A 23,812-nucleotide genomic window follows, 5' to 3' on the forward strand; every position below is an offset into this window, starting at 1 on the left:
ATTGCCAAACGGTAGACGCGTCGCTTTGCCGGTTTACGCGGATACGATTAGAAAGTTTAAAAAAAAATATTCAATTCGTAATAAAAAAATATGTATAAACATTTATGTGTGTGTGTTCTGTTATTGATATTGGGAATTTTAGTGCGCACGCAGTCGTTTGGCGGTGAGTGTTAATTCTGGATACATTTTTATGTTTCCTTTGTTACCCCGATGTGGCATTTACCAACTTTTACGGTGATACAATGTATTTTGATACCTATTTGTTTTTAGCCTTCAATTCGACTGTATTTGTTAGTGGAATATATTTATTAATTTATTAATCAGTATTAATAAATTTAATTAGAAAAGATTAATTAAAATATTTATTCACTTTATTTTTTTATTTATTTATTCTTTATTGAGCACATTACGAAACAAAAAAATGTTTCGTGCAAAAGGCGGACTTAATGCTATAATAGCAGTCTCTCCCAGTCAACCTTTGGCAAAATAAATGTAATTATGCGGTAACAATTGATAATTATTGTAGATAAACAATTACATATACGAATCCATAAAGTTACTACTTTCAGACAAATTAATTTATCATCTTTTTCATGTTTTAAATTTTACTGTAAACTAGCTGACTCGGCAAACGTTGTTTTACCATTTACATTATTTCTAGAACTATATATAAAAATATATCGTACTACAATTATTATACTCAATTGCCATCTTGCAACCCTACTGTATGTATGTATGTATTTTTCAATACTAAATCATATTAAAATGAAAATACAAAATTTTGTCAAAAAAATAAAAAAAAAATTTTTAGTGGTGGGTCACCCTTATCATTGTGGGGTATAAAAAATAGATGTTGGCCGATTCTCAGACATACCCAATATGCACACAAAATTTCATGAAAATCGGTAAAGCCGTTTCGAAGGAGTCTGGTAACAACACCGCGACACGAGAATTTTATATATTAAATACCATCTCTTAAATAAGGAAGCCAGAGGTAATTAAATTTAATTACTTAATTAGAATATGTATTTTAAAACTGAAGCGCTTCACTACCAGCCAGGTGCATTATTTTCTTTTTTATATTTAAATTCTATATTTAAAATAATCAATATACTCATAACTACAATCCCTTAGGGGGTAGTCAGAGCTATTTATTATTATTGGCGTTATATTATACATATATTTTGAAAAAAAATTATAAAACAAGTGTCCTGTCCCAGCTTCGCACGGGTAATTGTTAGAATGTCCTAAATAAAAAAAAATTAATTAAGCCTGTTACTCGCTAATAATGTGGCTTTTTATATGTGAAAGATTTTTTTTTAAATCAAATAATTTTTGGGTTTTTCCTTTACAAATAAAAAATTTAATCTTACCTCTTATTATAGTATCAGTTTAGATAGTGTATATTGATTTTACCAGAGGGAGACTTTGTACAAAAGTCGATTGATTGGGTACCTCTGTCCCATTCGTGTTTCTACCGTGAAGCACTTGTGTTTGCATGGCTGTGTTTCGGTGAATTTACAGGGTACACAAGAATAACACCTGAGTCCTCAGGAATGGCAACGCATGGGGGGTATCATGGGCGAAACAGTATACTCTATTATGTCCATGATACTGCTCATGTCTATGGGCGACGGACGTCTGACCACAGTGAACTTTTACCATCAGACGGGCTGTATGCTTGTTTGCCAACTTTGTGATATACAAAACGAAGGCATTAAAGAATGTTCAAAATCGTTCTAGGTACAACTGACGGAGTTATGAAGTAACAAACAAAAAAAGTTACCAACTCATTAAAAAGCATCATCTCTTTAAAAAATCGGTTGAAAAGAATTCAAATCGAATAGGGAACCTCGATCTTTTAGACGCGGCACAAAATGAAATAATGTATTCCGTCTACACACGTTTTGTTTTGGAACCTACTGGACAGTGCGACGCAATTAACATTCTAACAACGTAAATTTCATAACTTTTATTCCGGTTCACTGTACCTAATAATGGCGGGCATTACTTAATGTTCGTTAACCACTTAGATTTACTTTAATATTAATATGAACACATGTTTAACCGACTTCAAATAATTAGTATTGTGTTCCACAAATAAAAAGACTTTAATTGTGGGAAAAGGTTATTTCGATTTAAAATCTAAACTACTGAAATAATTTAAAAAAACACCAGACTTTGTACAAAAGTCATTTGCTTGGGTACCTCTGTCCCATTCGTGTTTCTACCATGAAGGTATTATTGGATGTGTTTCGGTTTGAAGGGTGCGATATGGCAGTGAATTTACTGGGTACAGAGGAATAACACCTAAGTCCTAAGGAATGGCAACGCATGGGGGGTATCATGGGCGAAACAGTATACTCTGTTATGTCCATGGTACTGCTCATGTCTATAGGCAACGGTTACCACTTTCCATCAGGTGGGCCGTCAGCTTGTTTGCCATTCTAAGTTGCATAAACAACTTTTTGGATGGAGAAGAGTAATTATAAACAGTTTGACCAGAGACACGAAACTCTGTTCGTTTTTTAAATACAATAGTTTAGTTTTTAAATAAAAATAAATAAATCTCGTTTTGCCACATTTAATGTTGGTTTTTTGTGGTACACAATCTATTATATATATCTATACTTATAATAAATCTGTAGAGAGGTCAATTCTGTACATGAAATATATTTCCAAAACAACTATCAGGCGGTGATTAGTGATCGATACTGATGCCAAAAATGCAATCAGAAAAATTTTTGTCTGTCTTTCTGTATGTTCGTTATAGAAACAAAAACTAAATAAAAACAAAAACTACTCGACGAATTTTAACGACACTTGGTACAATTATTCATCATACTCCTGGGCAGGTTATAGTATACTTTTCAACACGCTACGATCAATAGGAGCAGAGCAGTGAAGGGAAATGTGTCTGTTACGTCAAAACCACTGAACCGTGAGGAAGGACATAGGCTTTTTTTTTATACCACTGAGGTGGCAAACAAGCATACGGCCCACCTGATGGTAAGCGGTTACCGTAGCCTATGAACGCCTGTAATACCAGAGGTATTACGCGCGCGTTGCCGACCCTGAAGAAACCTCTTTACCCCCCTTTTGAAGAACCCTATGCTGTTTATTTATTTTACTATGGCTATTTATTTATATATATATATATATATATATATATAATATAAGGTAATACAGTTAAGTTAGTCATCACCTAAATGACACATAATGGAATCAATTTCGTATGCGTATTTAATGAAGGTGTTACATTAAAAACAAGAAGTATTTATAGGTTAAAAACTTCCAAGAATTTTGTTCGACGAAACGGGAAAATATTTTGATGCGAACATGATGAGTCAGACCTGAGAGATGTCAATAAGAATACCCGAACATTAACTAGTAAAAGAAACAGTCAACGGACTTTAATACCATAAATTAATTATAATAAAAAAGAAAAAATAACAAAAACAAATACGTAGTTTATGGAATTATGAAATAAGCTCCCTGTCGAGGTTTTTTTTGTATTATTTTGTACAACTTAGAATGGCAAACAAGCTGACGGCCCACCTGATGGAAAGTGGCAACCGTCCCCTATAGACATGAGCAGTACCGTGGACATAACAGAGTATACTGTTTCGCCCATTATGCCCCCCATGCATTGCCATTCCTGAAGACTGAGGTGTTATTCCTCTGTACCCAGTTAATTCACGCCATATCCCACCCTTCAAACCGAAATGAGTCTATTTAACCTCATTACTATGTTAATAATTCCAATTCCCCCAACCGTCGTCTCACTCAACCGTCAACCGCTCATGTCTATAGGCGACGGCTACCACTTTCCATCATGTGGGCCGTCAGCTTGGTTGCCATTCTAAGTAATATAAAAAAAAATATACATTCTCAGATCGACCACCACGCGGTTCCCCCTGGAAACCGTCACGGCTAATTCTTGTCGAATTCATCATAGTGGGCCAACTGACCTGCATTCATTCTCACCTATTTCACTGGTGCCTCGTCGGTGTATACCGATAGCGCGGGCGGGGTTACCAATCCATTTTCACGCATTAAAAAAAAATATAAGCGACGGTTACCACTTTCGGTCAGATATGTGGTCCGCTTGTTTGCCATTCTAAGTTGTAAATTTATGGTAATATATATTTTAAAGTTGATTTTTATTAGAATATCAAGGTTATTAACGTCTTATTTATTTCTTTGCTTTTGTACATTCACTTATAGAATGGATATTTATTTATTTATTCATTAGTTATCAAACATGTGCACATGGCGGACTTAATGCTAAAAGCATTCTCTCCCAGTCAACCATAGAGAAGTGTCAGAATACTCGAATGCGGTACTACTACTAATTATTGATATACATACATACTAAAATTACATATATAAACGAATAAATATATATGAATAACAAATATACTTACACATATATGATATATACTATATTATACACGAATTTGGGAATAATATAAAGCACTTATAATATAAAGATATTTGGTTATAACAAAAATGTACACAGACGGACTTATCCCTTGAAAGGATTTCTTTCAGTCAACCTTGAGAACCCGAAAGGAGAAAGTGTCTGTAGGGTTTGTATATAATGCATACAATATCAATTGTAAATATCAGAGGGAGACTTTGTACAAAAATCGTTTGCTTGGGCACCTCTGTCCCATTCGTGTTTCTATGCGAAGCAGTTGTGTTTGCATGGCTGTGTTTCGGTTTGACGGGTGGGATATGGCAGTGAATTTACAGAGTACAGAAGAATAACATCTGAGTCCTCAGTAATGACAACGCATGGGAAGTACCATAGGCGAAACAGTATACCCTGTTATGTCCATGTTACTGCTCATGTGTATAGGCGACGGTTACCACTATTCAACAGGTGGGCCGTCAGATTGTTTGCCATTCTAAGTTGCATAAAAAAAAGCACAAGGAACTTAATGCCTGATATCATTCTCTGCCAGTGAACCGTTACGCTAAACAGAGAAGAGCAAATGGCGGTGCATTGATTTCACAAAAGCAATTTATGAAATAAATAAATTAATAGAGAAATAAGTGTTATTAATCAAAGCTAATAAAATCTCAAATATAACCAAACACAATCTAGTCCATTTGGAAACTAAAAATTACATTATTTATGATACAAAACCAGTTGGGTGAGTTTACAAAATACTCGTTCGGAGTTCTTAATAGCCGCAGATGACAGTGGTGCAAGGGCATTGCATTGGATTGTACAAGTATAAAACTGGATTGTTGTTGTAACTTATTGTTTGCAACATAAGGTTCGTAATCGCTTGTAAAATCGTGGTATATACGTCGTTTATGTGATACGGAGTGGCAAATAAACTGACGGCTCTCCAGATGAAAAGTTAACCACTTTTCGTGTTTCAACCGTGAAGCAGTTGTGTTTGCATGGCTGTGTTTCGGTTTGAAGGGTGAGATATGGCAATGAATTTACAGGGTACAGAGGAATAACATCTGAGTCCTCAGGAATGGCAACGCATGGGGGGTATCATGGGCGAAACAGTATACTCTGTTATGTCCATAGTACTGCTCATGTCTATAGGTGACGGTTGCCACTTTCCATCAGATGGGTCGTCAGCTTATTTGCCATTCTAAATTACATAAAAAAAAACTATTAAACTAAACGGATTTAAATGAAATTTGGTACACGGGGAAGTTGTATCCTAACTTACCACATAGATACCAGCGATAGATAGATAGATAGATATACTCCTTATTGTTTCCTCCAAAAGATTACAATAGTAAACTTATTATAAATACCTTAAACTTATTATAAGGACCTTCTTACACGTGATTGGGCGTCTGTTTCGTGTATGAGCACGGTTGATGATATGGTTGATAGATTTAATACGCTTATTATGTCCCTTTTCGACAGGCATGCTCCAATAATAACGAGAAAATTCAAACGTCATCAGTCACTTCCTTGGATAACTGATACAATTAAGTGCATGATTGACTTACGCAACAAAGCACATAATAAATATCGTAAGTCTAAATTGGAGAGGGACAAAAAATATTATAAAGACCTCAAAAATACAGTGTCTATGAGTATTGCTGCTGAGAAGAAAGCCTATTATAATCATTATATTAACTCTAATACGAGTAATAGTAAAGTGTTTTGGAAGAATTTGAGGGATAGAATATTAATAGATCCTTGTAAAAGTGATTATCTTCCTGACAGCTTTAACGACCCTAATAGTATTAATAAATATTTTCTAAAAGTGCCCGGACCTGAAACAGTCACTATTTCACAGTTAACCTATTTTGAATTTCATCGGTTTAATACAACGACGCCTAGTTTTAGATTGGAACCTATCAGTTCAAATGATGTTGCCAAGTATATTTTGTCCATACAATCAAACGCAATTGGGACTGATGGTATTAGTCGGGACATGGTTTTGCTTACCCTACCACATACTCTCTCTATTATTACTGATATAATTAACAAATCAATTGTAACAGGTGTGGTTCCTCATCAGTGGAAAAAGGCATTAATTACTCCTCTTCCTAAAGTTGACCATCCAAAGGAATTTAAAGATCTGAGACCTATTAGTATATTGCCTTTTTTATCTAAAATCTTGGAAAAAGCCATATACTTTCAATTATTAAAATACATTGAAGTCAACAAGATACTGCCGCTTTTCCAGTCGGGGTTTCGAAAGGGCAGAGGCACTGTCACAACATTGCTTGATGTGACAGACAACATATTGGCTGCTCAAGATGATGGTCAAGGCTCTATATTGACTTTACTTGATTTTTCCCGCGCATTTGATAGTCTCAATATTTCATTGTTACTCTCTAAATTGTCATATTATGGGTTTGATCATCACTCGATTAATTGGTTTAAGAGTTATTTAGGAGAACGATTTCAGGCGGTTAAATTGCTGAAGGATGATGGTACTTGTATGATATCTTCCCCCAGGTTGGTGAAGCGTGGAGTTCCTCAAGGATCTATACTGGGCCCACTTCTATTTATTATATACAGTGCCGACCTCCCTAATGTTATTAAGAACTGTAACTATCATTGTTATGCGGACGATGTACAACTGTATATATCTAGAAATCAAATTGGGATATTATTCAGAAAATGAATGAAGATTTAGATCGCATCGCTGCATGGTCTAATAATAATGCTCTTGTTCTTAATCCTTTAAAATCAAAATATATGGTAATTGGCTCGAAAAATCAAATTGAGAAGGCATCGAACAATAATCTAGTTGTAAAGATCGGTGATACAAATATTGAACATGTTTGCGAGGCAAAGAACCTTGGTGTGCTTTTTGACAGTAATTTGCGTTTTGAAAACCATGTGTTGGGTTTGGTCCGGAATTGCTTTTATCGACTTAAAATATTATACAAGATACGAAATTTGTTGTCAGAAAGATCACGAATTACACTCTGTGAGTCTCTTGTGTTATCCAGATTAAATTATGGTGATCTGGTCTACGGGCCTCGTCTCCTTTCTTCATCTCGTCGAATGATACAGAGGATTCAGAATGCGTGCTGTCGCTTTTGCTTTGTTGTTTCACCTCGTAGTCACATTACACCATATTTGAATGAAGCATCTATGTTGAACATGGACTCACGTAGACGATTGCACCTTGCTGTACTTATGTTTGATCTTGTGAAATTTAAATCCCCTGAATATCTATATAAAAAACTCAAATTTCCGACTTTCAACAATTATTATGGATGTAATGTGTCTCGATCAACGCGGCCCCCGTTGGCGGTTCATAACCATAGGACAGTCGCTTTTACCGGATGTTTTCGCCACCAGGCGACTAAATGCTGGAATAACATATCCCCTCCAATGAGACTAGCTGCATCCAAATCAATTTTTAAAAAGTTGATAAAGCAACATTTATTAAATAAGCAAAAATTTGGATTAGTCGCCTGATAGCGACTGCTTTTAACATAATTACTGTGGTGAATTATTATTTATATATGTTAAATATTATGTTTAATTAATTAATAAAATATATTATATTATTAATGCATCATCTATATAAGTATGTATCTATATAATATAATTTTACCTTCTGCCATTAAATTGGTTACACAGGTTACACTCTGGGTTTGTTGCACGCGTCCGTGTAGCCTTGCTTCAGGTTGCAGCTGAAAATCAGTGCTTTGCTTTTAAGCAAAAGTATCACTGAGCTGTAGCCTTTTTGGGTCACTGCGACACACTTGGTGAAAACATATCTCCAATATTAATTTTATGTTTTATATGTTGTTTTATATTTGAAAAATGTAAATAATCAAATTGTATTAATAGTAAATTGTTAATATTTTATTCATTAATTTACGTGTGTTAAATGGCTCAAATAAAGTGTTTATCTATCTATCTATCTATCTAAATATAAACAATTACAAGAAATAATCACAATAAGAAAACAATGGAGGGCCTTATCGCTAAGAGCGATCTCTTCCAGGCAACCTTTGGATGGAGAGGAGTAATTATAAACAGTTTGGTGGGAGGCACGATGAAAAAATATAAATATATATCCCTACTCATTAATATATCTATATACATACACACACACACACATATATATATATGCATACACATATATATATATATATATATATATATATATATATATATATATATATATATATATATATATATATACATATACATACTAACACATATACAAATACATATACATACATACATATAACCGCCTACACAAATACACATGGCATACTTTATGTGCCGATTCTCGCTGGTGAAGTCACGGAATACAACTAATATATTATATGTTTTTTTTTCATTAGGACCAAGACATGGTAAAGCCGTAGTGTGCTATGTGGCGACTTGGGCGGCGTATAGAAAAGGCGACGGATCCTTCAGCGTGAACCAGTTGAATCCACAGCTTTGTACCCACCTCGTGTACTCCTTCGCTGGACTGAATCAGGAAACGAATGGAATCAAGATATTAGGTAAATTATGGCCACAACAAAATATCAGAGTTTTGCTCTTTTGAGGGCCAAACAATAAACTGAGTTGTGACCATTTTGTACTTAATACAAAAGTCGTCAAACTTGGGCACCTCTGGCCCATTCGTGTTTCAACCGTGAAGCAGTTGTGTTTGCATGGCTGTGTTTCGGTTTGAAGGGTGGGATGTGGCGTGAATTTACAGGGTACACAGGAATAACACCTGAGTCCACAGGAATGGCAATGCATGGGGGGTATCATGGACGAAACAGTATACTCTGTTATGTCCATGGTACTGCTCATGTCTAAAGGCGATGGTTACCACTTTCCATCAGGTGGGCCGTCAGTTTGTTTGCCATTCTAAGTTGTATAAGAAAAAAAGGAGAAAATGTCTATAGAGTTTGTATATAAAGAATGACGTATATGGTATAAAAATAATATTATCATATTAACAATTTACTATCCACTGCTGAACAAAGGCCTTCCTCATAAAGGAGGGTTTTGCCAGTAGTTGCCACACTTGGCAACCGTAGAGCCTCTTTATTCTAACACCTTAAAATACTTAATCCACATATTTAAAATTCCAGATTCATGGCTTGATATCGAGAAGGAATCGGGAGCCTACAACCAAATGGTGGCTCTGAAGAATAGGTACCCCCACCTGAAGGTCACCATAGCGATTGGTGGCTGGAACGAGGGCTCAGAGAAGTATTCAGCAATGGCTTCCAAGAAACAGACAAGAGACACTTTCATTCAGAGCGTTTTGGCATTTTTGGAGTAAGTGTTTCAAACAGATACAATATCGTCACCTTCCAGAAAAGAGCGTATTCGTCTTTAAAGAGCCGCAGCACACCTGCAATTCCTCTGGTGTTTCGGATCCTTATAGGCGCGGTAGGCACTTACCATCAAGATCGCTTGCCTATCTGTATTATAAAAAAAAACAGCATTTTATATTTTTTAATACTATATATATCCGCCATTTTGTTCTAATAATATCGTCCCTTACGTACATATGTCTGACACGCCTATCTCCCATTAGGATAGGCAGAAATAATAAAACGTTAAATGCTTCGCTGTTTCATTTTCCATCAAAATTATTGCACAATGTTTGCTAATTTCAAGTGTTGGTACATCATCAACATATCAGCCTTTCACTGTCCACTGCTGGACATAAGCCTCCCCTGGGGGGGTTTTGCCAGTAGTTGTCACGATGGGCAGGCGGATTGGCAACCACAATTAGGCTTTTGAGATGTTTTAAAAGGGACGCTGCTGTTCATCCCTCGCCTTCCCTTAGTAGCCTCTCACGATACTCACGCGAAAACAAGGGGTGGCCTATTCTATGTCTGGACCCTCAGACAAAAAAAAGAATTTTCCAAATCGGTTTACAACTTTATGGAATTATGAAATAAGACACATAAAAAAATACAATCGAATTGAAAACCTTGTTTTTGAAGGGGTTTAAAATAAAATAAACTTGTACATGAACAAACCAGAGGGAGACTTTGTACAAAAATTGATTGCTTGGGTACCTCTGTCCCATTCGTGTTTCAATCGTGAAGCAGTTGTGTTTGCACGGCTGTGTTTCGGTTTGAAGGGTGGGATATGGCGTGAATTTACTGGGTACAGCGGAATAACATCTGAGTCCTCAGGAATGGCAACGCATGGGGGTATCATGGGCGAAATAGTATACTCTGTTATGTGCATGGTACTGCTCATGTCTATAGACGACGGTTATCAGTTTCCATCAGGTGGGCCGTCAGCTTGTTTGCCATTCTAAGTTGTATAAAAAAAACATATACACACAAGACTATATCCCCTAATGGAATAGTCAGAGTTATGACTTTTTCGACCTTTTGGATAAGATTTTATATTTATGTTTATGTATATATTGTATGTATGTATGTATTATTGTATACAGATATATATTTATTTTGATTTTAATTGTATGAGTTACTTATATATGTCAACATATTTATTATTTTTTAATAGAAACATCTATACTGTTTCCTTCTATTATTGTACGCATACTGCCCGCTAATAATTAATGCTCCTTTCCACTCAGGGTTTGCTGGAAGAGAACTCTTACAGAGTTAAGCTCGCCTGTTGTACATCTCTATTTTATATATATTATATGTTGTAATTTTTTGTGTACAATAAAGAATAAATAAAAATATATATATAAATACAATATATGTTTATTTTTGTTCTCAGTAAATACAAGTTCGATGGTCTGGACCTCGACTGGGAGTACCCTGCTAAGAGGGGAGGACAACCGCATGACAAAGCTAACTACGTCACCCTTGTAAAGGTGAAATAAGTGTAAATAATTGATTGTCCATTAAATTCTTTGCAGTTTTGTTTTATTGATACTTAGAATGGCAAACAAACGGACCACTCACCTGATGAAAAGTGGTAACCGTCACCTATAGACATGAACAGCACCATGGATATAGCGGAATAGACTGTTATAACCACGGTACCCCTCATGCGTTGCCTCCTGAGGACTTCCTAAGGAATACGATGTTACGCCTCAGCATCTAGTAATTTCACTACCATACCCTTCCAATCTGCCGTGTGTTCCCGGCATAGAATGGGCCAATCCTTGCTTTCTCGTGGGTGTCGTAAGACTAAGGGAACTTATTGGTCCTTCTTAAAATATCACTACCATATATCCTAACTGCGGTTGCCGACCCTACCAAGGGCTATAACTACTAGCAAACCCCCTCTTTTGGAGGAAGCCTATGTTCAGCAACGGCTGATATAATAATATGGACGTTCTAGGCTGTACCAGATATGCGTTACCTGATTCCCTATCCTAGCTGGTATCCTAGCTTTGGCCTTGTGGTCCCGGCATAGAATATGCAACCCTTTTCTTTCCCGTGGGTGTCCTAAGAGGCTACTAAGAAAGAGCGAGTAATGAGCAACGGCGCCCCTCTTAAAACATTTCTTAAGCTTATCTGTCTGGTTTATCAATCTGCCTGGCAACTACTGGTAAACCCCCCAAAGGAAAAGGTTTATGTTCAGCCATGGACAGTTAAAGGCTGGAATGACGATGATGATCCTAGTTGTGATTGTACTTCTCTACTTACTATTATTTTCTCATTTCAGGAACTAAAAGAAGCGTTCCAAGATAAAGGTTACATCCTTACAGCGGCTTTGGGCGCTGGGAAGAACACCATGGACGTTGCATACGACCTGGCAAAACTGAGCCGCTATTTGGACTTGATACACATGATGTGTTATGATTACCATGGCACGTGGGACGGGTTTGTTGGTGCCAATGCTCCCCTCAGGGGTGGAAGTGATGAAGATGCTTTAAGTGTGGTGAGTATTTTCGTGTTGTCCCGGACACCGCTTCCTTTCCCGTGGGTGTCGTAAGAGACGAGTAGGGGAACTTAATGGTCGAGAGATGAACAGCAGCGTCCCTATTAAAACATCACCAAAGTTTGGCTTTTCAATTGCCAATCCGCTTGCCAAATGTGGCAACTACTAGCTAAATCTTCCAATTAGGAGAGGCTTAATTCAGCAATAAACAAATAAAGGCTGATATGATGGTGATGGATCTAATATTGTTCTATTTAAAATTTGTTCTGAGTTAAATGAAACTTAACCTTATGAACCCGGAGTTAGAACCTAATGTTTAATAATAACTTTGTTACAGGAATACACAATCAAGTACATGTTATCCCACGGTGTTAGTCCATATAAAATGGTGTTAGGTCTGCCCATGTACGGACGGACGTTCATACTGAGTGATCCCGATACTAGACAGATCGAATTCGGCAGGACTAAAGTACAAAACGTCGGTTTCAAAGGACGATATACAGGAGAAAACGGATTCATGGGATACAACGAGGTAAAAATACATTTTGAAATATTTTCTAGAATATTTATTCTATTTATTTAACTCTTTATTGCACCAAAAACATAAAAATAAATAATGACATATAAACAATTCAACTGAAATACAATAGCATGGAGTACAGGTTAAAATATACATATAAAGGTACAAAAGGCGATCTTATCGCTAGGGCAATCTCTTACTGACAATCTTTGGTTAAAGGAGAGCATATAGAATAGAACAAGAAAGTGGATTGAATGCTTGGAACAGAATTAACAGCGTTATAGGGCGTTTCAACAGTGTTGCCAGATGTAATTTTTAATTTTACCCAAATGTGAATTTTTTCCCCAAATCGATATAATTTCCTTCGTCTCTACTCTGTCACAAATTTGTGTCCATTTTTAGTAGATTATGCCTAAACGAACGACCAAAAAACCCTTACATTTTGCCAATTAATTTATATTTAACTTATATTATCCCAAAATATAATGCATATACTCAATAATGGGCAGGAATTGCCCATTATTCGTGGCAGATCGTATTTATAATACAATTGTAAATAGTGTGTGAGCGAAATGGTTTGAAATAAAGTGTCAGAAAGTGAGAAAGAACGAGCTACATTGACGTCACCAATAAGGGATATTAGATGAAGACGAGGTCAAGTCAGCTGACCTATAGCAATCTATTCTCCTGTAATTGACCATGGGTCAACCTAGTAACGGGTCTGTTAGACCCCATTAGTATCCCAATTTATTTATTCATTAGTACAAATATGTGTACATGGCGGACTAAATGCTAAAAGCACTCTCTCCCAGTCAACCATAGGGAAGTGTCAAAATACTCGAATGCGGTACTAGTAATTATTAATATACATACATACTAAAATTACATATATAAACGAATAAATATATATAAATAACAAATATACTTACACATATATGAAATATACTATATTATACACGAAATTGAAAATAATATAAAGTACTTACAGCTCGGATAAAGTAAAAAAGTAAGCATGGACGTTTTTTTTAAAGACCAATTGCCATTAGTAAGCAAAGTCTGTTAGATCCCATTAGTAATTCCAACCCAAAACAATACCCAGGATTCAGGTACTGAGCAAAGGACTAAATTAACCTCTAATATTTAAATAAACTATGTGCTAAATGAAGAAGGAATCTAGAGTTTTTGGAACTGTACTGGAGACAAGTCATGAATATGTATGAAATAATGTATGTATGTATGGTTAGTTAGATGCCTTTATACTCGGTTCTATGCATATCCACTAAGGAATTTGACGTGAAAAGCTAATTCAGCGTCATTCCACAGATATGCCTAGAGCTGAACAACAAGACGTCGTCCTGGGAGAGGCTATGGCATAAGCCTTCGTCCACTCCATACTTGCGTAATGGTGACAAAATCATATCCTACGATAACGCCAGATCCATTGCTATCAAAGTCAAGTAAGTTAATTATACAGATTTTTTTTAATGAATGATAAAGGAATGGTAACCCTGATTGCGCTATTTCAGTATACGCTGACGAGGCACCAGTGAGGGATGATAGATGAGTATGTAAGCAGGTCAGTTAGCCCGCATGGACGTCGACCTCAACCCTGTGTGAATCGGATATATTGCCAGCAATGAGGATTAATATTCTCATTACATTCCTCCCCCCTCCCCCCTAAAGTGAGGTTTAGTTTATAAAAAATAATTTCGAAGCTTGAACTTAAAATTTAAACAACGTAATTCTTATAATCAATTTAAACCAACTTTCTCCAGGTTGGCCATGGATTATAACTTAGGAGGGCTGATGGTATGGAGCATAGATACTGATGACTTCAAAGGTCACTGCACTAGAGACACAGATGCTTTCTTGGACTTTGTTGAAAGGCATGAGACGATGGTGGACGACCCAGTACTGAATGAGGCGTTGAAGACGTTAAAACTTCGTGATGGTAAGTCGTTCTTTGATGATAAGCAATGATTATCTGAAATGATAATGATGTTAAGTGGAAGCCCAGTACTAGAATGTACAAAATAGACTTACTAGTTTTTCCTGGCCACTTCCCTGGTACCTCTGATCCACTTGTGTTTCTGCTGTAAAGCAGTTGTGTTTCGGTTTAAAGGATGGGATATGGTAGTGAAATTACAGGGTACAGAATCATAACACCTTAGTCCTCAGGAATGGTAATGGATGAAGTCTATCATGGATGATACAGTTTACTCTTTTATGTCCATGGTACTGGTCATATCTATAGACAACAGTTACCACTTTCCATAAGGTAGACCGTCAGCTTATTTGCCATTCTATGTTTTTTATATACAACTTTATATAACTTAGAATGAACAACAAGCTGACGGCTCACCTGATGGAAAATGGTAACCGTCGCCTATAGACATGAGCAGTACCATGGACATAACAGAGTATACTGTTTCACCCATGATACTTTCTATGCGTTGTTATTCCTGAGGACTTAGGTGTTATTCCTCTGTACCCAGTAAATTCACGCCATATCCCACCCTTCAAACCGAAACACAGCCATGCAAACACAACTGCTTCACGGTTTAAACACGAATGGGACAGAGGTATCCAAGCAATCGACTTTTGTACAAAGTCTCCCTTTGGTAAAGTTTTACAATTTAATGTAAGTAACCTATTTGTAAGTATAAGTTGCATAAGAAAGAACTCCAAACGGTTTGCTTTCCTTTATTCCAGCTCATGACCACTCTGATACAGCGTACGTCATCTCCGGAGGCAAGCTGCATCTGAGACTACCTGAACCTATGCACTCTAATTACCCATTAATGGAAACGATTAACCAAGCCGCCAATCTGGCGTTAGAAGAGAACCGTATTGTAGAAGAGATGGATAGGATAACGAAAGAGAACGCAATAGATCACGAAGAGGAGAGAAAACCAAGCTCAGCGCACACTATTAGTGCTGACTTGTTCTATATAACACTGTATCTTACTCTTCGACAGTTGAGTAAAATTCTAAGGATATAAAATTTAGAAGATCAAATTTAGAATGTAGTCAAGTATATAGAGCTTAAAGAAAACGAAAAGAATCATAAAGAAAACTTTGAGATTTTTACAGATACGGCCTGCTGGAGCTGGTCTTTGCTTACCAAATATGAGCATTGACAGAATCATTGATCAACAAAAAATTACACACAGAAATATGTTTGTTCAAAGTATAAGGATCGATTTTGAGGTGTCGTTTCTCTAAATGTATCATCATATCAGCCTTTAACTGTCCACTGCTGAACAGAAGCCTCCCCCTGGGGGGGTTTTGCCAGTAGTTGCCACGCTAAGCAGGCGGATTGGCAACCGCAGTTAAGCTTTAGAGATGTTTTAAGAGGGACGCTGTTGCCCATCCCTAACCTTCCCTTAGTCGGCTCTTACGACACCCACGGGAAAGGAAGGGGTAGCCTATTCTATGTCAGGACCACACGGCCAAACTAAGCGTATATCTAAAATTGAATTTTTAATTAGATATCACAGCAAAATCTTTATTCTAAGAACTAATATAAATGAATGAATGAAAACTCTTTATTGTTCTCTTCAAAGAATGATACAAATTATAAAGAACAACAATATGTACACAAACATAATGCATAATTAATTACATTTTTTTTATACAACTAAGAATGACAAACAAGCTGACGGCCCACCTGATGGAAAGTAGTAACCGTCGCCTATAGACATGAGCAGTACCATGGACATAACAGAGTATACTGTTTCGCCCATGATACCACCCCATGCGTTGACATTCCTGAGGACTCAGGTGTTATTCCTCTGTACCCAGTAAATTCACGCTATATCCCACCCTACAAACCGAAACACAGCCATGCAAACACAACTGCTTCACGGTTGAAACACGAATGTGACAGAGGTACCCAAGCGATCGACTTTTGTACAAAGTCTCCCTCTGGTATACATAAAAGCAAAATAAGGAGGCAACAATGGGCGGCCTTGTCGCTAAATAGCGATCTCTTTCAGGCAACCTTAGGATGGAGAGGAATCATTAAAATTGTGTCTGGTCAAGGTACAATAATATGGTCAAATAGTAATATGATTCATAAAACTGTAGTTTGACGAAATTATGAAATTAAAATATTAGTTTAAAGGATATGTTGAGAAAAATGACACCTCGAAACCTTATTACACAATACATATGTTCGAGGTGTTTACCAAAATTCCATTACATTATCCATATAACCAAAAAAAAAATGATATAAATATATCTGTCTCACGTGTGACATAGCGGATACTGTGTTGCAAGGTAAAATTATTTGCTTAGATTATATAGAATTATAAGAATTATAATATTTAAATTTTGTCCAAAATTGGACAGATTATATAGATAGAGCATCCAACGTAAAAAAAACGTTATTTTTTCTTTTTCTGGATTCGGATTTATAAAAAAAGTGTTAACTTTTAATTAGCCAAACGTAAACAAATTGACTGACATAAGTTTTTTTTTATAAATACCAAAATAAATACAGACATATTTTTTTAGTATTGCATTTTTAATTACATTAAAATGTTCGCATATTTTCAAATTAGAATTGGGATCTATTTTTCTGATATTATATAAGTATACAAATGTATGTATCGCTTTTAAATTAATATACATGTATTAAGTAAAATGGCGACCATTTTCAATTATTTAAAAACTAAAACATATTTCATGTCCTTCTTATATGTAAATGAAAGTATTCAGTAATGATAACCATCATTACGAATCATTATAGACTGTTTATCTGACTCTTTCGAATAGATTTTAATAATTTTGTATTATTTATTTTTCAAGTTTACATCACTATATATTTTCTCCCATATACTTAGTCATAAATGACATTATGGTACATAGATACAGTTTACCCTATTTTTAGGGAAATTTGTTTGGATACACTCTATCTATATAATCTAAGTTATTCGATTTTTTCCCTTTCAATGTGATAAAAAATATTTTAATGTATTTGAGATCCTTAAATTATTAATAGGTTGAATAAATACACGTCGAATTGAGCCCACATCTCTGCTATCCGGACTGACTGTGTTACCAGTTACACAGAAAGGATTCTACCTAAAATAATAAAATTGTAACTAAACAATATATATACATGGGAGATATTAAAAAAATATATAAAGTGTCTTAATAAGAGCAACAGATGTTAAAACAATATTATTTGGAAATTTTGTCTGTCTGTTTCTATGCCTAATCTGTCTGTATATTTATTCCGACATCAAACAAAAACTACTACACAAAATTGAAATGCAATTTTCACAGATTATTCCTGAAGATCTAATTTAAAATCAAGTGTATATTTAATCTTGATACGCCATTTAGAAATGGCCTATTTCGTTAGTTTTGTTTTTTTTTTTTTTCTTCGGAAATGCACGTGTATGAAGTAACAAGCATAAAGCTAGTCAACCATAGATTAAGGACTAACTTAAATTCACTTAAATTAATAAGTTTTATTAAATAAAGTCCTGCCTGTCTTTATTAGCAGATTATTCGACTTTTTTTTTAAATCATTACGCGTCATTTGAGCGCCATCTGCCGATGTTAAAAATTAAAATTCAAGCTTCTCATATTCAAATCATCTTTATTGAAACAGACTTGTATACAAGCACTTTTTAATTGTATTTTTTTTTATGAATACATAGTTCGGAGAGTTGTTATCTGTTAAAAAGAGCCCGCAAGAAACTCAACAGTTGCTCTTTTAAATCTCTGTTAACATTATGTGTATTTGTTTAAATGTACTATGTCTAATATTACATGGTAGTTAATTATAACTGTCTATACTAACTATAGACATAACTGTCAGCTTACAAATTCAATATCAAGTACTCTGGAAGTATTTTTTCAACCAATTAATAAATTCAATGTACTTAGTAGACAGAAAGAAGTTACTATTTACTAATATAACAAAATTGTAAATTGACAATATCTGTACATAGCAAGTATGTAAGAAAAATTAATATCAGAAGTCTTAACAAGGACTAAATATAGCACAATAATTTTTAGTAATTTAATCTGTCTGCCTGTTTGTTCCGGTATCACGCCAAAACTACTGCACCAAATTGGATGCGACTTTCACAATTCTATTCCTGAAGGTCTAACTTGAAATCTGGTATATTTATTTTTTACAACACAGGGGGCAAACGAGCATGCGGCTCACCTGATTGTAAGTGACTACCGCCGCCCATGGTCACGCACAACACCAACGGCATTGCAGGTGTGCTGCCGGCCTTTTAAAAGGGAATATGCTCTTTTCTTGAAGGTTATGTTGTCGTATCGGTTCGGAAATACTGTTGCTGGAAGTTGATTCCAAAGAGTGGTTGTGCGTGGGAGAAAGTGCCTTGAAAAACGCACGGTGGAAGACCGCCACTCGTCCAGATGGTTGGGATGAAATTTTAGTTTATGGCGGGTTGTACGATGGTGAAAATCAGCAGCAGCATTGCATCTGAATACGTCATCTGGCAATAGTGTATTGCATTGGTTTTCCAACTTCGGAAATCCACGCGTACGAAGTAGAAGGGAAAAGATAGTAGGCAATGAAACAATGTTTAGTACATATAAATAATGTTTAATAAATAAGTTTTATTTATAAGTATTTATATTTATTTACATCTTGTACTTACGTAATGTAAGGCTTCATATTTCGACCTATAAATCAATGTAAGGCGAACCGCATCTCACGTTGTAGAAATGATCGCAGACCTGTGAAATAAAAATTATATTTTTATAAATTTTTTGTAATAATTGTTTTATTTTATTATGCTTGGGCACCACTGTCCCAATCTTGTTTCTACCGTGAATCAGTTGTGTTTGCATGGCTGTGTTTCGGTTTAAAGGATGGGATATGGTAGTGAATTTACAGGGTACAGAGAAATAACACCTGAGTCCTCAGAAATGGCAACGCATGGGGGGGTATCGCAGGCGAAACAGTATACTCTGTTATGTCCATAGTACTGCTCATGTCTATAGGCGACTGTTACCACTTTCCATCAGGTAGATCGTCAGCTTGTTTTGCCATTCTAAGTTGTATAAAAAAAAAACTTGCTATATGTGAAGGAAATTCTAAAATTATTTGTATTTATTAAGTTTGTCCATTATAAAGTCTTGCTTCTTTTTTTTTATATAATTTAGAATGGTAAACAAGCTGACGGCCCACCTTATTTGCCATTCTAAATTGTATAAAAAAAAGAAACCCGAAAACACGAATGGGACAAAGGTACCCAAGCAAACGACTTTTGTACAAGTCTCCCTCCCTCCCTTTCTTTAATCATAAAGAGGTTTGAAATTTTGTTTTTTTGTTTGATGTAACTAATTTTATTTAGTTTAGTAAGTCGGTCTGAGTGACGACCTCTTAGAAACTCCTTTTAAAATCGCTTAAAAAAATTTTTTACTACGCGGATTGAAAATTGAGGAAAGAAAGAAATACAACCAACTTACTTGGAACTGTTCGTTGAAGAGAGTACCATTAGCACAGAGGTCTGTACTGACTAGACGATGTCTCCAACAGAAGTGGTATACCTGCAAAATTTATTGTGTGGCATTAATGAGTGTATGTGTGAAAGAGAGAGAGGGAGAAACCACTCCTTCCTTTCCCATGGCTGAGGGAGAGACCAATCTTTCCTTTCCCATGAGTGTCGTAAGAAGTAACTAAGGGAATTTAATAATCAAGGGATCGACAGTAGCGTCCCTCTTAAAACATCACCAGAACCCTATCTGCGATTGCCAACCCGCCTGCCAAGTGTGGCAACTACTGGCAAAACCCCCAAGGGGAAGGCATATGTCCAGCAGTGGACAGTTAACGGCTGGTATGATGGGTATCTCTATACCTCTCGTCTTTCTACTATGAAGCAGTTGTGTTTGCATGACCATGTTTCGGTTTGAAGGGTGGGATATGGTAGTGAATTTACAGGGTACAAAGGCCTTACCGTACCTTAGTCCTCTGCAATGACAATGCATGAGGAGTACCACGGGTGTCACAGTGTGTTCTGTGATGTTCACAATTCTGATCATATGAATAGGCGACGGTTACCACTCTCCATCAGGTGAGCCGCATGCTCGTTTGCATTCTATGTTATAAAAAATAAAACCACTTTCCATCAAATTGGACCGGCAGTTTGCCATTCTAAGTTGCATAAAAAATTTTGTTTTTAAATATATTTCTTTCTTTCTTCTTCACTTGTACCTTCTTTCAACTAAATTACCTGACAACCGGTATGAACGTCAGCATAATATCCCCTCGTCCTTCCGGCGCATGTGAATTCTGTTGGCGGTGCTTTCTCTAACACCGGATATAGGGGTGGATCGTGAGGCAGGTGTAGCACGTGGTAGTAATCATATGGCACCTGACTCAGAGCCGTGGCTAATGCTGAAAATAATAAATTATTTATTTGTTGAGTATGAAGAATTGTACCAAGTTACGTCAAAATCCGTCGAGTAGTTTTTGTTTCTATAACGAACATACAGACAGACAGACAGACAAAAATTTCACTGATTACATTTTCGGCATCAGTATCGATCACTAATCACCCGCTGATAGTTGTTTTGGAAATATATTTCATGTACAGAATTGACCTCTCTACAGATTTATTATAGAATAGAATAGAATAGAATAGAAATCATTTATTCAAATAAACTTACATTGAAGCACTTTTGAAAAGTCATTACATTTTTTTTAATTTACCGCTCGTTCGGAAAGCTGTCTCATCACAAGAAGAACGAGCAAGAAACTTGCGTGATGCTCTTTTAAATAATTTTATTATTATTTTACATTTTTAAGTTTAATTGTGTGAATACAAACCACCAATTAGCACTAATTCAATTAAATACTCAAAAAGAAAAAAAAATTGAATACATAACCAACTGGTTAAACAATTAATAAGAGGAAATCAGTCATAGTGATTAGAGCAGACCAGTCCCTACAAGCAGCACCCGTTCACGAGTATGACGGATGAGCCAGCCATCACTGCGCTCGACCATATTTTAGGGAGCCCAATGACCCGGCCCACCACGCCGCCACAAGTCTGGACATTTTAGTGAGCATGACTACTCAAAACACTAGACCACGTCAAAGCTACTCACAATTGCCATCTGATAGTTATAGTATTCACATTTTACATAAGAATGCATGCGGCAATTAATACAAAAAACCGCTACGCTTTCATATTTCTAAAATTAATCAATTAAATCAAGAAAGCAATGAGAAAATAAAATTATAACGTTGTATGCTAATAAACTAATTATTTACTTGATATGTTGTCATCTATGAATTCGTCTATCCTGTAATAGGCTTTCTTACATAAAAATTGTTTAATATAAGATTTGAATTGCCTCTCTGTCAGATTTAATGCAGATTCCGGCAGTTTATTATAAAATCTTATGCAATTACCATAGAATGAATTACTGATTATGTGCAGACGGCATTTAGGTAAAATAAGCTTATTTATATTGCGTAAGTTTCTACTTGTACAGTCTTTGAGTTTTTTAAAACTCGCTAAGTTCTTCCGTGTATACATAATATTTTCATAAATGTATTGTGAAGTAACTGTGAGGATATTTGAGTCTTTAAAGCACTGACGTAATGACTCTCTTGAACCCATACCATAAATAGAACGTATGGCTCTCTTTTGTAAAACAAATATAGTATTTATATCGGCTGCTTTACCCCACAGCAGTATGCCATAAGACATTATGCTATGGAAATAACTAAAATATACAAGTTTAGCCGTCGCCACGTCTGTTAATTGCCTAATTCTTCTAATTGCATATGCAGCAGAACTGAGTCTACTGGCCAATTTTGAAATATGGGGCCCCCATTGTAATTTCGAGTCTACTGTTATACCTAAAAAAACTGTATCATTAACAAAATTTACTATTTCGTCATTAAGCAATAACTGTGTATTTATTAGTCTTACATTAGGAAGTGTAAATTTTATACACTTTGTTTTGCTGGAATTTAATAATAGGTTATTACATGTAAACCAATTTAATATTGCAGACATAGCACAATTTATATCGTCTAATTGATTACTTTGACGTCCAATTTTAAACACTAACGAAGTATCATCCGCAAACAGCACTATATCTGCAATTTTCTCTACCATAAAGGGAAGGTCATTTATGTAGATTAAAAAGAGAAAGGGGCCTAAGATTGACCCTTGTGGAACGCCCATCTTAATATTAGCTCCCTTAGATTTTACACCGTCAATATCTACAGTTTGAACCCTATCCTCTAAATAAGTTCTCATTAATTTTAGATCATTATCTCTTATACCATAATGTTCGAGCTTGTACAAAAGCGTTTTATGATCCACACAATAGGTATAGATAAGACCGCCTTTGATATCATTTGGCATTAAAATTTACTGTACCTGTTACACCAGTTATAAAAATAATAAATGCATTAAATTTTTAATGCAAAAGTAAATTAAAATCTCACGTGATTAATTAATTATCATACACAAAAAAGATAAAATTTAAACCATGGGTGTTTGTTATTTTTTCATGCAAAATCTACTGAATGGTTTAGTTTTAAATTTGGTACACGGGTAAGTTATATTCTAACTCGGAACATAACATATTTTATACACTACTTCACGCGCGCGAAGCCGCGGGATAAAGCTAGTATTTTCAAATGTCGTAACGTATCTAATAAACGTGTTCAAATACATATAAAAAAAATACTTACCCAATAAAAATACAGAAATATATCTAAACATATTTAAAAAATTATGATATATAATATATAAATAACAATGCGCGTGCGCAGGTCGATGGCCGGCGCCTGCGACGCGAATTAACACACTAAAAAGCTTAAAGTAATCCGCATTGAATTTAGAATGTAATCTATATTGATCCGTGGATAAGTTTATGCAGGATGAAGAACTTTTTTTATAACACTGAGTTGGCAAAGAAGCATACGGCCAACCTGATGATAAGCGGTTACCGTAGCTTATGAAAGCCTGCAATAGCAGGGG

The 23,812-nt window shown here is 35.6% G+C and overlaps 2 protein-coding genes across 2 annotated transcripts; one reads left to right on the top strand and one right to left on the bottom strand.

Moving 5' to 3' along the window:
• On the top strand, window positions 1–19,573 carry LOC113515831 (probable chitinase 2). The gene is made up of 9 exons (XM_026900122.3): window positions 1–163; window positions 8,809–8,973; window positions 9,556–9,745; window positions 11,180–11,276; window positions 12,077–12,292; window positions 12,630–12,824; window positions 14,136–14,269; window positions 14,588–14,763; window positions 15,525–19,573. Exons 1-9 carry the CDS (start codon window positions 91–93, stop codon window positions 15,812–15,814), a joined length of 1,536 nt encoding a protein of 511 aa, XP_026755923.2. The 5' UTR covers window positions 1–90; the 3' UTR covers window positions 15,815–19,573.
• Window positions 19,452–23,812, bottom strand: LOC113516048 (U-scoloptoxin(01)-Er1a-like). Its single transcript, XM_031914523.2, has 4 exons — window positions 23,524–23,812; window positions 21,041–21,204; window positions 20,277–20,357; window positions 19,452–19,541 (listed from the first exon to the last, which is right to left on the bottom strand). Exons 1-4 carry the CDS (start codon window positions 23,552–23,554, stop codon window positions 19,488–19,490), a joined length of 330 nt encoding a protein of 109 aa, XP_031770383.1. The 5' UTR covers window positions 23,555–23,812; the 3' UTR covers window positions 19,452–19,487.

The sequence above is a fragment of the Galleria mellonella genome, unplaced genomic scaffold (assembly GCF_026898425.1).
Source record: "Galleria mellonella isolate WM207_F2 unplaced genomic scaffold, CSIRO_AGI_GalMel_v1 utg424, whole genome shotgun sequence".
In the NCBI taxonomy this organism is placed as follows: Eukaryota; Metazoa; Arthropoda; class Insecta; order Lepidoptera; family Pyralidae; genus Galleria; species Galleria mellonella.